The sequence below is a fragment of the Daucus carota genome, chromosome 7, assembly GCF_001625215.2.
Source record: "Daucus carota subsp. sativus chromosome 7, DH1 v3.0, whole genome shotgun sequence".
NCBI classification, from domain to species: Eukaryota; Viridiplantae; Streptophyta; class Magnoliopsida; order Apiales; family Apiaceae; genus Daucus; species Daucus carota.
Window position 1 is genome coordinate 13,761,160 of NC_030387.2, and position 16,110 is coordinate 13,777,269.

At 35.0% G+C, this 16,110-nt stretch overlaps 2 protein-coding genes and 1 long non-coding RNA gene across 3 annotated transcripts; 1 reads left to right on the plus strand and 2 right to left on the minus strand.

Moving 5' to 3' along the window:
• Positions 1–3,599: 3,599 nt before the first annotated feature.
• On the minus strand, positions 3,600–4,232 carry LOC108194302 (proline-rich 33 kDa extensin-related protein). Its single transcript, XM_017361251.2, has one exon. It carries the CDS (start codon positions 4,230–4,232, stop codon positions 3,600–3,602), a length of 633 nt encoding a protein of 210 aa, XP_017216740.1.
• Positions 4,233–10,594: 6,362 nt separating this feature from the next.
• Positions 10,595–13,501, plus strand: LOC135148035 (uncharacterized). The gene is made up of 2 exons (XR_010285845.1): positions 10,595–10,766; positions 13,214–13,501. It is a non-coding gene; the product is annotated as an uncharacterized LOC135148035 (long non-coding RNA).
• Positions 13,502–14,930: 1,429 nt separating this feature from the next.
• Positions 14,931–15,897, minus strand: LOC108193884 (proline-rich 33 kDa extensin-related protein). Its single transcript, XM_017360730.2, has one exon. The coding sequence runs from the start codon at positions 15,847–15,849 to the stop codon at positions 15,184–15,186; it is 666 nt and encodes a 221-aa protein (XP_017216219.1). The 5' UTR covers positions 15,850–15,897; the 3' UTR covers positions 14,931–15,183.
• Positions 15,898–16,110: the final 213 nt, after the last annotated feature.

Consider the following 16,110-nt stretch of genomic DNA (forward strand, 5'->3'; position numbering starts at 1 on the left):
GATGTCAATAACATGTTACGAATACGTGACAGAAAAAAAATGTTATGTATGACGCCGACTTCGCTTACGAGTTTCTGCTGCTTAAGCTGTAAGAAGTAAACCAAAAATGAGTAGTAATTTGCGTAAACGACAAAAGCTAATTACTAAATATATAGAATCTATAACACTAAATATAATCATGGGTGATTTTATTAGATTCATATCCGTAAATATTTTAATACGGTAAAGATTTTATATATAATATTAATAAAAAATAAAAAATATTAAAAATGAAAGTTTTGTGTTGACAAACGTGATAAAGATAAACAACAAGAGTATTAAGAGACATAGAGAGTGTTTTCTGCTTTTTTTTTTTGAAATGGCGGAATTTTTCGTTGTAATAAGTGTACAGATTCCTATTATCCTATATATATTTATTCATACACTTAAATAATTTATACATCATATTATTAATACATTTTGATAATCTATATATCATAATTTACTTATCTTATAATATACTACTTTCTTAAAGAATTTGACCCTTTTCAACATAAAACATTTTTACGTTATTCAAGCATACAAAGTAAATCAAATCTAGTCGCGCTTAAAAGTCAAAAAGCAGTCGGTTCGTTTTTTAACTTCTTGCTCATTTCTTCAACTCTCATGCATAAATTTTTTTGAAAAAGTTCCACCACTTCCTTTCGCAATAGAAATACATATGTGATTTTCAGCCGACTAGAGTGTTCGTACCGACGTGTTGATAATTACTTTTGGAAAATAAAATAAAATTAGTATTGGATTCTTTGTGGTGGAGCATGCATGAGATATCCATATCACTACGATTAGGATATATATTTATACAGATCCCCACCATTTTGGGATTAGATTAGTATCAGATTATATTTACCTTTGCTATATTCTTAGTCATTACAACATTATATGTATCTGGCTAGGTCAAAAGTGGTATAAACGTATATAATATAATAATAGTACGATGAAATTAATTCGCAGAACAAAATAAGTCTTCGCGAGGGTGACACATTAAAATAAGATATGATTACAGGAAGACCATTTCGAGCGTATTCGATCGGGTTGTCATGGTAATTAGTAGACACATTTGAGGTGCATCCACAGATTTTGTATGATAAGGAGAATATTCTTCAAGAGATTAGCTTATCGACTTGTAAAACAATATTGCTGCTCGTGATATTCCAATTAAGAGCAAGTTACATTGATATTATGCCTTAATCGTATCCATAGACCCTTCAAAATCCTTTATTATGTGTACCTATTATAAACTATTATATGTATCTGTAGCTCAATATCGACATGTTTTTCTGTTACTCCTTCCGTTGCATTATATAACCTCCTTTGAGAAGTATGTTTCTAAGAAAATGAACAGCTGACTTGATATCAACCGCACAAGGAAAGTTACATAGGGTGATAGGGGACGGTAAATTGGTATATTTTATAAATATATAATTGTAATAACTATTTCTTTATGGTGTGCTCATGCCTCATGAGCACATGCTAAGCATCAAATTTGATGTATCTAACTCATTTTGGTTGATTATTCCTTAAATAACGGTGAATCCTCGCATCTCAACTAATCAAAAAAAGTTAAATACATCATATTTATTTAGAGGTTAGCATGTGTACATGAGCACATGCAAGCAAATGTTCTAAATGACAAAGTTAATCCTTATAATAATATTAACCAGACCAAATGTTCTAAATGAAAGACACTATGTTGGGTATTTCTATTATAAAATAGAAAAAAATATAAATATGTAAGTATTACACATATCAATATTCTTTTTGAAACCACAAATATGAATATATTTTTTTTTAATATTTTTTCTGTCAAGCAATATATTACTATCTTTGTGTATGCTTGTTTATGATGCATGGGATGGACAATACGACTATACGAGCAAGTTAGCAACTGAGTCAATTGACTATATATCTACTTACTGGCACGTTTTAAATAACTATAAAACTGAAATACATGGCGAGGAACTGAAGATTGTTTTTCAAGTCTTTGTTGTAGACCAGTGCGTGGAACCTCTTTTATATTTGACCCAACTAATTAACTAAATATAACAATATGTTACGATAAATTCACATCATCAGTCCACAGAACGAAAGAATTGAGAGTATACTACGATCTATACATGCAATTATAAATTTATTTTCAGCCGTACAGATACATATAGTAAAAACGGTTCGGGAAGAAAAAAGCCAATTATTTTACCCCTCTCATACCCTACTCTAAGCGGATATACTGAGTACGTTGGTTTGAGTTAGATCTACAAAATAGCTTATACATAGGGGAGAAAGTCATAAAACTCCACGTAGGTGGGTTTTTTTTACGAGGCCCACGTACGTGGTTTAGTAGTGTGTAAAATGATGTGGACTCAAAATAGTAAGATCCAATTTGTCAGAACAACCCAGTTAAAGTGAAGGTCCAAAACTGGTTACAAGCCCAGAAGCGCAATACATAGTGCCGCACTCCCTTGCGGCAAAGCTCCCCTGTAAGTTGTAAATACAGTATTCTTAAATCTTCAGTTCTGCATTGTTTTGTGTATGAACAGAATGATATTTGTTTTTTTCTGCTAAATGATTTTTTAAAATTATAATTATGGGCATTGTTTGGCTGATTTTTTTAATATAAAATTACGAACTTATTGCAGCCAAAAATTCGTACTTGCATAATGTTTTTTAGTATTAGACATTTTTAGGTGTTTAAAAATTTTGATCTCTAGAAAAAATTATTTATTTTCAAAAAATTATATACCATTTACGTACTAACAAGTGACTAAAAATGATGGGGTGTTTGGCACATGCTTAAAAGCCGGCTTCTGGCTTTATAAGTTAGAAGCACTTATTTCGTACCGTTTGTATAAAAAGTCAAAAAGTACTTATAAAAAGCTAGGAATACTAGCTTTTGTTTCAGGATTTCTACTTATTTCTCAAACACTTTCATCACTTATAAGTCTTAACTTGCTTCCAACTTCTACTTCACTTTTTTTACTTTAAGGAAGAAGCACTTATTTTAAGCTCACCGAAACGACCCCGATATAACCTGGAAAACAAAATCTAGTATATCTTTCCACAGTTTGTGTGTTTTAGTACTAATTACACACACTGAAAAACATTTCTGAAGGGACATGCACGCTCCTCAATTTGTGGACATTTCCAATGTGAATGTTAAATCTATCTATTAAAGAACGTTTTTTAGGCCTAAAGCTCGCAAGTCACCAATAGATCTATTAGTAGCTGTCTAGCTCTATAAGCATATTGAATCATGAACCTTAGTTCTTCATTGTGCTTAATGCACGGTGTCTTTAATTTATTTGGTGAACTCTACGGTTTTGTGCTGGCAAAGTTTAAATATCGTAAAACAGAAAACATGCATGCATGTTATATTTATAATATGATACGACATAATATAATTCAATAAGTTGTGGTACAAATTACAAACGTCCCACACGCATTATCGGTACATTGAGGTTACTGGTTAAATGGAGTGAGATCCATTTAGCTGCAACTCTTATTTGTAAAAGCTAACAATAAGATGCATAACGGTGACTTTATTCTGCAAGCTCTCGGTACTCTTACGGATGTCCCGATCCCGGATGGTGACCCTTTGGAGGTGAAGGCTTGTGAGTCGGTGGTGGCCTCACAATGATTGGTGGAAGGTGCGGAGGCTTGTGTTCTTTTGTTGGTGGCTTCAGTCCCTCGGGATTATTAAAGCCTTCGATAGTTTCAGTAGGAGGTTTGTGTACTGGTGGCTTGTGAAATGGCGGTTTGTGATGTTCTTCGGTGTCATGAACCGGGGGTGGCTTATGTACTGGTGGCTTGTGAAATGGCGGTTTATGATATTCTTCTGGTTTATGATATTCTTCTGGTTCATAAACTGGAGGGTGTTTGTGACCAGGTGGTTTGTGAACCGGGGGTTTGTAGTGACCTTCTAATTCATTTACTGGTGGTTTGTGCACGGGTGGTTTGTGCACTGGTGGCTTGTGAACGGGGGGTTTGTAGTGACCTCCTAGTTCCTCTACAGGGGGCTTGTGGTAGGGAGGTGGTTTGTGAACGGGTGGTTTGTGCACTGGTGGCTTGTGGTGATTATCTATGTCGGAAACTGGCGGCTTGTGATATGGTGGTTTGTGGATGGGCAGTTTGAGCTCAGCGAGGGAGGGAGTGGCAAGAACCACCACCCCAAGGAAGACGAGAAGATTGAAAGACATGCTAATGTGTTTGTGCTGATGTAGTGTAATGACAATGGGTTTTTATAGGGAGCTTGGGATCACTTACGACAATTACTTGCAATAATTTTTGCTTTTAACACTTGTAGGGTTGGTACATGGTACTCTCTCCGTTTCAATTTACATGTCCACTTTGAATAAAAAAATTTGTTTCAAATTAGTTGTTCAGTTCAACTTTTAATACAAAATTATATTTCCAAAATCAATTCTACTCCATATATTTTTCATTTATATTTTTCAGATCAATCTCAGTCCACAAATTAGGGTCATTTAATGTAATTAATTTGTCAACATTCACTTTTCTTAAACTGTGTGATTTTTTAGAAGTGAACATCTAATTTGAAACAGAAAAGAGACTAATTTTTCAGCAAAAGATAATGTATTCTTATAGACTATAGTGCATGCATGAATATGCATATTTAACCGACAACATAGACCTTAAGACATTCTTTTAGTAAATTACTAAAGAGGTAGAGAACTGGATTTTGAACACTTGGTTAAAATCGAGTGAAAATTAGGACAGAGATTTTAGATTATTGTAGCACTGAACACAAAGTCGTTAATTGATTTGATTGAGGTTTGCTGTTTGTAAGAAATTTACCAACCCACTTACACTTTCGTGTATTTACGTATCTTTTTCTTTTCTTTAAATTAAAAAGAGCAGGTGTTGATACTTGACACTAGTTGCTTACAAGTTTTTGTTTGGCCTTGGGGTGGTTAATACAGGATACTCGGTAATAAGACCATGCACAAGGCTTCTAGAACGACTTTAAATTATTATAAAATTGATTAACGAAAAATAAGTGGTTTTTGTCAAATGACGCTATATATATAGTGGTCATGTTTAAAGAAAATACAAAACTTTAATTAAGTAACTAATTGTAGTTTACTTTATTCAAAAGAATAAAAATAGCCATAACAATTGCTATTTTGTGACTGTCTAGTAATACTTAGACACATATATTAATTTATATATAATAATTTTGACAAGATAGAAAGATGTGTGTTTTTTCTGCTGCTGAGAAAAACTACTGTAATTTAGTTTTAGTATATAATTTCTGATTTTCACTGAATCAGCATAAAACAGGACCCAGCTAAAGCTTGTGATAACGTGAATCAATCCAGCTATCAACGGATTCCTATCATTTTGTCAGATGAAACTAGATATTTTATTGTCAATTTTATGAATAACTTTTATTATTTTTTCACCCGCACCAGAGTCTTTGTTAGTTGCCATGCAGGGAGTAGTCTATTCAGGGATATATGAAGTTTGAGTTTTCCGTCTTGTTTTGTATCCAAATTATGTTGGGATCAGAATTGATAAAGGAAGAAGGCAGAAAGCTTTTCTTTATATATTATTATTTGCTGGCTTAATTTACAACTGATCCATCTAGTCTTTATATAGATAGACTAGGAAGACTATGAGTTTAGATCATTAATAAGGTTCATGAATAAGTTCAGGAGACCTTCCATTGCTTACATTGAATATTTGACTCATTACTTATAACTAGAATCATCTAGACTCTTAGAGATAATTCAAGAGAATTACAAATTAACTTATTTTTAACACCCCCTCTTAATTTGTAATTCCTAAACTTTCCTTGAATTTTGTAAATTTCTCAGTTGAGACTGATTTTGTGAAAATATCAGCAACTTGCTCATTTGTGTTGATGAACTTTAGCGAAACTTCTCCATCTTGCACCAGATCCCGAATAAAGTGATGACGTAGCTCAATATGTTTGGTGCGGCTATGAAAGACAGGATTTTTAGTCATTGCAATTGCTGACATGTTGTCACACAATAAATTTGTTGGGATCATTCTGAAGTGATGGTTGAGATGTATTGTTCTGAAAGTTCCACTGTTTTGTTTCATCAAAAATTACATCTCTGGAGATCACAAATTTCTTTGTGGCAGGATTAAAGAGACGATAGCCTTTTGATTCTTCGCTGTAGCCAAGAAATAGCAGCTTCTCTCCTTTCTCATCAAATTTCTCTCTGTGTTGTGCTGGAATATGAGAATAGGCGATGCATCCAAACACTTTGAGTTGATGTACTTCTGGTTTCTGCTTATACCAAGCTTCATAAGGCGTTTTATTGAACACCGCCTTTGTTGGAGAGATATTCAGAAGATAGATAGCTGTGCAAACAGCTTCTGCCCAGAAAATATTTGACAAACCTTTTGCTTTTAACATGCTTCTGGCCATCTCGACTATTGTCCGATTCTTCCGTTCTGCAACGCCGTTTTGTTGAGGACTATACCTTATCGTTAGCTGCCTCCTTATACCTTTTTCTTTGCAGTAATTAAGAAAGGGTTGAGATAAATACTCCCCACCACGATCAGTCCTGAGTGTCTTTATTTTTCTTCCACTTTGATTTTCCACCAACGCCTTGAAGTGAATAAATGAGATGAACGCCTCAGATTTTTGCTTCAGAAAATACACCCACATCATTCTAGTGTAGTCATCCACAAACAAGAGAAAATATTTGCTGCCATTGAGTGAAGGAGTCCTTGATTCACATATATCAGAGTGAACCAGTTCTAATGGAGCCCTTGCTCTCCAGGCTGTTTTCGGGAACGACAATCTGTGCATCTTTCCGTATATGCAACCTTCACAGACTTTATTGATTTTGGAGATACATGGCAGGCCTATAACCATGTTTTTATCTTTCAATAGCTTAAGACCATTGAAGTTGAGATGCCCGTATCTTAGATGCCATATAAATGAATCATCATTCTGCTCAACTTTTAACGCAACATTACCTTCCAATGGCATAGATAATGGAAAGGTTTTATTTGAAATCATTTTAACTCTTGCCACTGTAAATTTCTTCTTCTTATCAAAAATAACACAATGCTCATCATCGAAATTTATTGAGAAACCTCTTTGCATCAGTTGGCCAATACTCAACAAATTTTGAGTTAATTCAGGAACGTAGTGAACATCAGCGATGTTTAGAGTCATACCTTCTTTAGAGCAGAATGTAATGATGCCTTTTCCTTCAATTTTCAGCATTTTTCCATCTCCAATCTTTACTTCAGATTTATGGCTTTCATCAAGCTCTGAAAAAAGCTCCTTGCTGCCTGTCATGTGATTGCTACAAGCGCTATCAATATACCACTTCTTTTGCTGCACTTGCTGGTCATTCATACATGAAAAAGTCACATGTGTCTCTTCACTCTCCTCCGAAAAATTTGCATTTGCTTGAGTTCTGTTTTGGAACCAGCAGTCTCTCTGAGAATGGTTAGAAACTTTGCACCTTTTGCATCTGAATTTGCAATTTTTTGACTCATGATTTGATCGCTTGCAGATGATACATTTGAAATTGTTGAAGTTGCTTCTTTGATTAAAATTTCGCGTTCCTCCTCTTCCTTGAAAATTCTGATTCCTTTTCTAGTATTTTGATTCCTGCTGTAGTTTCTTCGTGCTTCGTTTTCCTGATTTACTTCACCGTTTTTGTTGCTTATGCTGATATTTGCTTGAAAAGCTTGCTCCAGGGGCTGATTTGAGAATCTGCGAATTCTTTCCTCGTTAGCTTCAAGAGCGCCCATAAGTTCATCCACCGTTAATTTGGACAAGTCCTTAGAAATTTCAATCGCTGCTACTACATGCTCGAACTTCGCTGGCAGGCTTCTTAAAATTTTATGAACAACTTTTTTATCATCCAAAGTATCTCCATAACTTCGAATCTGATTAATGATTGTTGACACCTTAGAGAAGAAGTCCTGAATACTTTCACTTTCTTTCATCTGCAGGTTGTCAAATTCTCTCCATAGCGATTGCAGCTTTACTGAAATTACTGCTTCATAGCCTTGAAACTGATTCCGCAAAAGATCCCATGCTTCTTTTGACGTTTTTGCACCCATAATACGTGGAAATATTGCTTTACTGACTCCTTGCTGAATAAAGAGTAAAGCCCTGGCATCTTTCTTCTTATTATTCTTAAATTCATTCTGCTTAGCCGCTGACCAGGATGCAATTTCTTCTTGCGTTGCTCCAGCTTCATAGCCATCTTCTACCAAGTCCCATAAGTCATGAGAGATGAATAACGTCTTCATCTGGATGCTCCAGAAGTCATAGCTTTCACCGTTAAAAATAGGAATACTGCTTTGCGCATAGTTGAATAACACTTCACTAGATGCTGCCATTACATATATAAGAGGGTTTATGAAACTTAAGTGTTTTGGAGGTCTGGAATGAACCTGGCTCTGATACCAAATTTGTTGGGATCAGAATTGATAAAGGAAGAAGGCAGAAAGCTTTTCTTTATATATTATTACTTGCTGGCTTAATTTACAACTGATCCATCTAGTCTTTATATAGATAGACTAGGAAGACTATGAGTTTAGATCATTAATAAGGTTCATGAATAAGTTCAGGAGACCTTCCATTGCTTACATTGAATATTTGACTCATTACTTATAACACTACTAGAAAAGCGGGCATTTCCGACCAAAATTTCCGACCGACCACAGTGGTCGGAAAAAAAGCGGACATTTCCGACCGACTTACCGACCAAACACGATCGGTCGTAAAAAATGGCTTCATTTACGACCGCCATTACCGACCGCACCAAATCGGTCGGTTATAATGGGCGTGGGTCCCGCTCACCAACGTTCTTCAGCTGACATGGACGCCACGTCGGTAAAACCGACCGACACATTTCCGACCGCCTATGGTCATTTCCGACCACCTTGACAGGTTTAAAATAATTGGTCAGCTTTTAACTTGTTGTCGACTTGTGATTGGCTAAGTGGGGACGAGGTGGAGTCCTGATTATTTCCGACCGATTTTGGCGGTCGGAAATGGCCTGCTTCGTTTCCGACCGAATTAAAACCCGGGGGGTCGGTTTTGACTTCTTAGAAAAACAATAAATCCTATTCGATTAAGTAAACTATTCAAAAAAACTAAAAACATTGTACATCCAGAAAACCGACCACATTCAATATATTTCCGACCAAACTCATAATTTTAACACAGAAAACCGACCACATGCAACACATTTCCGAGCAAACTCATAATTTTAACACAGAAAACCGACCAAATTGAACTCATTTCCGACCAAAAACTCAAGTGCAGAAAACCGACCATTTCGTTCTGTCATTTCCGACCGATTTACGACTCTGGCGGTCGGTTATGACTTTTGAGAAAAACAAAAAAATTATTCGGCTAAGTAAACTTTAAAAAAAATTGAAACTAGCTTTTAGTCAGTTAATAAATTAATAAAAAATTATTCATCACTTAATATTTGATTTTTAAATTTTTTTATTTCCATAACAAAATATAAATACTGACTAACTAATTTCAAATTAATTATTCAAACAGCAGAAAAATGTAGAATCTTTGTGATATGGTCTACTTTAAGGTACTAATCATGATAGCAAAAGAAGAAAAATATAAAAAAAATTATAAAGACACTATTCTGTTACGAATCATGCATTGCAGTGAATGTCAGAGTTCAGGATTTGGATTTTTTTAGAAGTTATCCTAGGGTGTATACTTTCGAAATATCAATTTGTTTTTTAGGCGATCCAACCGTACGGATCGTTAATTAAGTAGTCATAGTAGTTGTATACCAAAAATTAAATCAATAGGATTTTATCCGCTGAGATATTATAATGAAAATATGATGTTATACTTAAATATAGACGTAGGGTTAATTTTTTACAAAAAAATAAATTTGTTTTTTAGGCGATCCAACCGTACGGATCGTAAATTAAGTACTCATCGTAGTTATATACCAAAAATCAAGTCAATATGATTTTATTTGTTGAGATATTATAACGAAAATATTATGTTATTCTTAAATATAGACGTATGGTTGTTTTTTTTATAAAAAAATAAATTTGTTTTTTAGGCGATCCAACCATACGGATCGTAAATTAAGTACTCATCGTAGTTATACCAAAAGTCAAGTCAATAGGATTTTATTTGTTGAGATATTATAGCGAAAATATTAGGTTATACTTAAATATGAACGTAGGGTTATTTTTTTTTAAAAAAAATAAATAATTCATTTAAATGATCCAACCGTACGGATATGAATAAAATTACTTAACTTTTATTGGTCCTTAAAATCAATCATTTTGAACATTAGTTGAAGGAATATTATAATGAAAATTAATTTTTTATATATTTTATTTTGTAAAATAAAGGTAGGTATATATATAAGTCCCTTCAATTTTAACTTAATGTTGTGGCTGGTCTGATGGTTGAGCACTGTAATTGACACTCAGGGGTCGCGGGTTCGATTCCGCGTATTTTTGGCTTTCCCGTGTTCTTTTTTCACGAAAAGTTAAACCCCCGCCCAGCTTAAACGACGTCGGTTTTGCGTGTATACGGCGTCGTTCTCTTTTATTTCGATTAAAACCCTCCTAACATCTCGATCAGTTATCTCCCCCAGCTCTCTCCTCTCTCTGGTCTCGTCCCCCAGCTCTCTCCCCTCTCTGGTCTCGTCTCTCTCAACTCTCTCTCTCTCGCATCTCTCGGCTCTCTCTCTCTGTAACCCTCTCTCTCTGTAAGCTCTCTCTCAGCCTCTCTCTCCATGTACACTATATGCTTATTTTGGGGTTTATCATAAGGTTTATACTTTATACATGTGTTATAGTTTATGCTCTATATGTATAGTTTATGGTCGTATATCTCTCTGTACACTATGCTTATTTTAGGTTTTTGATTTTTTTTTTTGCTCTGATTTGTTGTAATTTGCTTTAATCTGGTTCCTATATGTTTATATTTGCTTTAATCTGGCTGAAGTTTAGTTGTTTTAGTTTTATGATCTGTTTATATGATTCTTTTTGCTCTGTTTTTGTATCTGGCCTAATCTGTCATGTGCTTGCTCTATTTGTGTTTGTGTTTTAGTTGTTTTGTATGTTTGTGTATGGATTTGTGGGTGTTTTGTGCACGTAATTAATATGGGTGTTTGGTTTAAAGTATTTGTGGGTGTTTTGTTATTGAATTTATGTTATTGTACTATGGATTACAAGCTTATAACTAGCTAGGATTGCCGTGTGTTTAAAGTATTTGTGGTTGTGTACTTAATTTACAACTACGATCAATATATAAAACTTGAAAGTGTAGTGAATAAGTCTGATTGTTAAGTGTTGGTTCAGAATGATTCCGTTAAGTCTGTGATCGTTATCATGTCAAAATACACTAGAGAGAAAATTACAATAAAGAGTTTGTAAGTACAAATGTAAGTTAGAAATCTCAGACCAAATCATATGCCAAAGAGTTTGTAAGTACAAATGTAAGTACATTTGTGTTCTTGTCAAAAATGTTATTTCCCTGTAATATAATATACTGACAATTTGTAAAAATTGAAATAATATAGTGAAGTGAGAAAGAGAAAGAGAAAACTCAGGCGTGACTTGAAAAAGTATGTTTGTGCTTGTCAATTTTTAACATGGAGATTTGGTTTGGTTTATGTGGAACTTACTTTGTCATGCATGACTTGGTGTCTGTAAGTTTGAAAATAAAATTCAAACTATGGAAAATTACTTGATATGTTAAAAATATATTGATGATATTTGTGACTTTCTCTAAAAAGGATTTCTTTTTATGGAAACTAAGGATTTGTAATATAATATATATTTGATTTTTGTATAGTCCAGTTGTTTAATTAATTTCCAAGATAATATATTGTGGCTTCCTGCGATTTCTTTGTAGCAAATTGTCTTTTGATGTGTATCAGGTTTTGCTCGATTTGGGTTGAACTCTATGTGTGCAGGTTTTTCCAATAGTATGTTAATGCACCTATTGCTTCTAGTATTTTACACTTTAATAAATAATTTTTCAATTAGTAGTAGATGCATATGCAGCAACTCTGATAAGCTTACTGTTAAGTCTGAGTTCAATGAAATGCTGCCACATCAGCATATGCCAGCTGGCTAAGTTTGTTAGGCTGATTAGTTAGTTACAAGTTGCACGATTGTGGGTGTATATTGTTGCTTCTTTTCTATTCTGTAAAAATAGTTCTCAGTTCTATTTGCTCAAGTAATGAAATCTCTCTGTTTCTCTCCTCTTTTATGCTGTTAGCTACATTTTGTAACAACCTCCAACACGCCTTTCTATATATATCAGTACAATTGACTATATAGTTAAAAGATGATCTGCTGAATTATAGCTATTAGCATAGATATTATGATCTTCAGGACTAATGTTGAAACTTGAAACTAAAACCACTCTAGACTTGCAAGGAATTAAGGATCATGCAGTGTTCTGCGAATTTGTTGGACAGCTGAAATATTTGTTAATAATTCTTACTAAACTATTTCACAAATTCTGAGCCTATCGATAACATCTGAGTAATTAACAAATTTAACCTATAAGATCGATGAGGAACGAAGCATCAATTAGTTCCCATCTCCATTTTTCACCCTCATTGACAATTTGCTAGCAAACTTGCTTAAATGTTCTTTGTCCCTAGACAGAGGTAAAACAAGCCTCTGTCAAGCTCCTATCTTTAACCTGGAACTAAAACTCACTAGGTTTCCTGTTTTATTAATCCAGATAAAGAATCCAATGAAGTTATCGATCCTAAAGGCCCAAAGTAGTAGAATTCATTTCAATTTATAACTATATATATAGAATGTAATGGACTATGCAATCAAATAATATTTAAATCTTATGAGAGAGCTGAATACAAACCACATATCAAAGCATGACAATATAAATGACAATTTTCATTGATAACTATATTATCTCTTACTAAAGCAGTGTGCATGACATGTATTCATGCTCTTCTAATAGATGTTGCTTCTTACAGAACAGGGCCTGATTTTTGAATAGTTCATCAGTTTTCCCTTGTATCTGCTTCATTTCACTTTTTGTTTAATTTTCTAATGCATTTATAATTTAATATATACATGTGGCCTGGTAGCAATAAGTTGTTATGAATCTGCCGTGGTTGTTTCATTGACTAACATAAGTTGACTAACTATATATATCATTGTTCATGTATAGGCTATGGCGCCAAAAAAGACAAAGGCAAAAGGAATGGCTATTTCTCAAAGGATGATAATGGTGATTGCGATGAGGAAGATTGAAATGAAGCTACCTAGCTAGATGCATTATTGGTAGGGATGCTGATTTTGTTAAAACATTGCTTTTGTCTTTTGATTGTTCAGCTGTAACGTATATGATTGTTGGCTTTTGCTAGCTTTTGGCTGATTGTTTAGCTGTAACATTTATGTCGTACATAATTTTATAACTGTCCTTTTGTAAATATATGAATGCTTGTTGGCTTTTAAATTATGTTGTACTGAATTTTAATGGATATGATTCTTTATTTTGGTTTTGAAATTGGATATTGTATGTGCATTGTTGGTTTGGTAAAATAACAGGGATATGGTATAGTTTATAATGTAAATACTGCAATTTTTTGAAATTTTATCTCCAGAAAACCGACCAAATTTGATCATTTCCGACCAAGAATGGTAAAAAAGAACCCAGAAAACCAACCAGATGTATACATTTCCGACCAAATTCATATCCTAAAACCCAGAAAAACGGCCAACTCATTTCTGACCAACTCATTTCTGACCAGATGTATGCAATTTGGGTGGTCGGTTTTAGCCCAGAAGCTCCCCCAATAGACCCTGAAAGCCATTTCCGACCAACTCATTTCCGACCACTGGGTGGTCGGTTTTAGCCCAGAAGCTCATCCAATGGACCCTGAAAAGGCATTTCCGACCGACTCATTTCCGACCACAATGTGGTCGTTTTTACAACTGGGCCCCACAGCTGAGCCCTGAACTTCTTTACCGACCAACACATTTCCGACCGTCATTGGTCGGTTTTGAGACAATCCACGTGTATGACACGTCAACAGTGGGCCAGATTTATCTGATACAATCCACGTGTACATGGACATGGCAACACATTTCCGACCGACAGAATTGGTCGGTTATATAACTCATTTCGGACCGATACGTCATTTCCGACTCGGTTTAAAGGGACCGACGTGGTCGGTCGGTCGGTGGTCGGAAATGACCTCAAAACCGACCGATTTTGCTTATTTCCGACCGATTTTGACGGTCAGAAATGCCCGCTTTTCTTGTAGTGTAACTAGAATCATCTAGACTCTTAGAGATAATTCAAGAGAATTACAAATTAACTTATTTTTAACAAATTAGTCTGTATAAATTTGAGTCATACGGATGGATTTGAGTTATGATGCAATTGAATATTTGAATCCAAATTAGTCTGTATAAATTTGTTACGTTTTCCAGTATTTGATTCTAAGCGCAAATTATAAGCTTTAGCGAGAATTACTGACGCCCCTAAACCGATCGAATAGTGCTTCGTTTATCTAGTGAGTTTATTTCTTTTAGCTAGTGAATCTTATCTTCTAATGAAATTAACATCGATCGCGAAACTTTATGAGATAATAGGCCTCCCGAGTCATATATATTTAAAACTAATTGTTGTGGTAATAATTTGTAGTTGTCACTAATCAATTACAGATAAATAATGAATGATTACGAGAACAATTGGCGTGGTCTATTTAGGAACCTCAATTTCATTTGAGATTTTAGATTTGAACAAATAATATGTTTTGAAATATGGATTTGAATTTTATTTGAATTGTCATTTGATCTCAATCATTTGAAATGAAACGCAAATTTTACTGTTATTAATGTATGTAAGTTTAGAAAGAACAGTAGTTAATGACGTGTCATGAGCAAATCTTTGCATGCAGAATATATAAGTCCTTGAAAACACGTCCATGCATGTATAACTTTTGCTAGATAGCAACAGTAAATGTGTAATACATGGATAACTCATACACTGATTTATTACAGCATATAGTACTACTTGCTCATAACCTATTTTAGCCGAAACATAAGAGGTAATGAGCTTATAGATACATACACTCGTAACATTATTATTTTCAGCAGTTCTTATTTATTGTAATTACACTACATGACGTCTTAGTTTCCGGTATTCTCAACTGGAGGGTGTCCAGGGTGGTGACCGTATGGAGGATTAGGCTTATGTGTAGGCGGTGGCCTCACGACGATTGGTGGCAAGTGTGGTGGCTTATGTTCTGGCACAGGCTTCTCAGTCTTCGGTGGTTGGTACACCGGGCTCGGCTTGTGCTCCCCTGTCGCTGGCTCGTGAACCGGAGGTTTATGCTCTGTTGGTGGCTTGTGAACCGGTGGCCTGTGAATCGGTTGTGGTTTATGAATAGGATGGGCCGGGTAATGATCATCGGTTAAGGAGGGAGTGTTGTGAACCGGTGGTTTGTGAATTGGTGGCTTGTGAACGGGTGGTTTCTGCTCTGGTGCTGGCTTCTGAACAGGTGGTTTGTACACTGGTGGCTTGTGAATAGGGTAATGATCTTCAGTCACGGAGTTGGTTGCTTCCACCGGAGGTTTATATTCGGAAGGTGGTTTGTGAACGGGTGGTGTATAAACTGGTGGCTTGTGAACGGGTGGTGTATAAACGGGAGGCTTGTGAATTGGTGGTTTGTGAACGGGTGGTGTATAAACGGGAGGCTTGTGAATTGGCGGGTGAGAATGAAAATCGGCTAGGGATGGAGCTGCGAAAATCGCAACTCCTAAAATGAGGAGTAGGTTCATGTGTGTGAGAGACATCTTGATAACCGACGAGGTGAGAGTGTTGATGTTGTATTTTCCTCATGCAGTGATTGGGTTTTTATAGGAGTTGATGGACACTGTTCGGCTGGATTGATCGTCAACAAGTTTGAATTATTTTGCTTTTAGACGTAGAGGATGTAGAGAATTTCAACATTGAGATTAGGACATGTTGAAAATATTGATGCTTGTTGTTTTTATTCATGAAAAAGATGAGGTTTGCTTATAGTACAGTTGTGTCGAAATATTGGACTGCATATC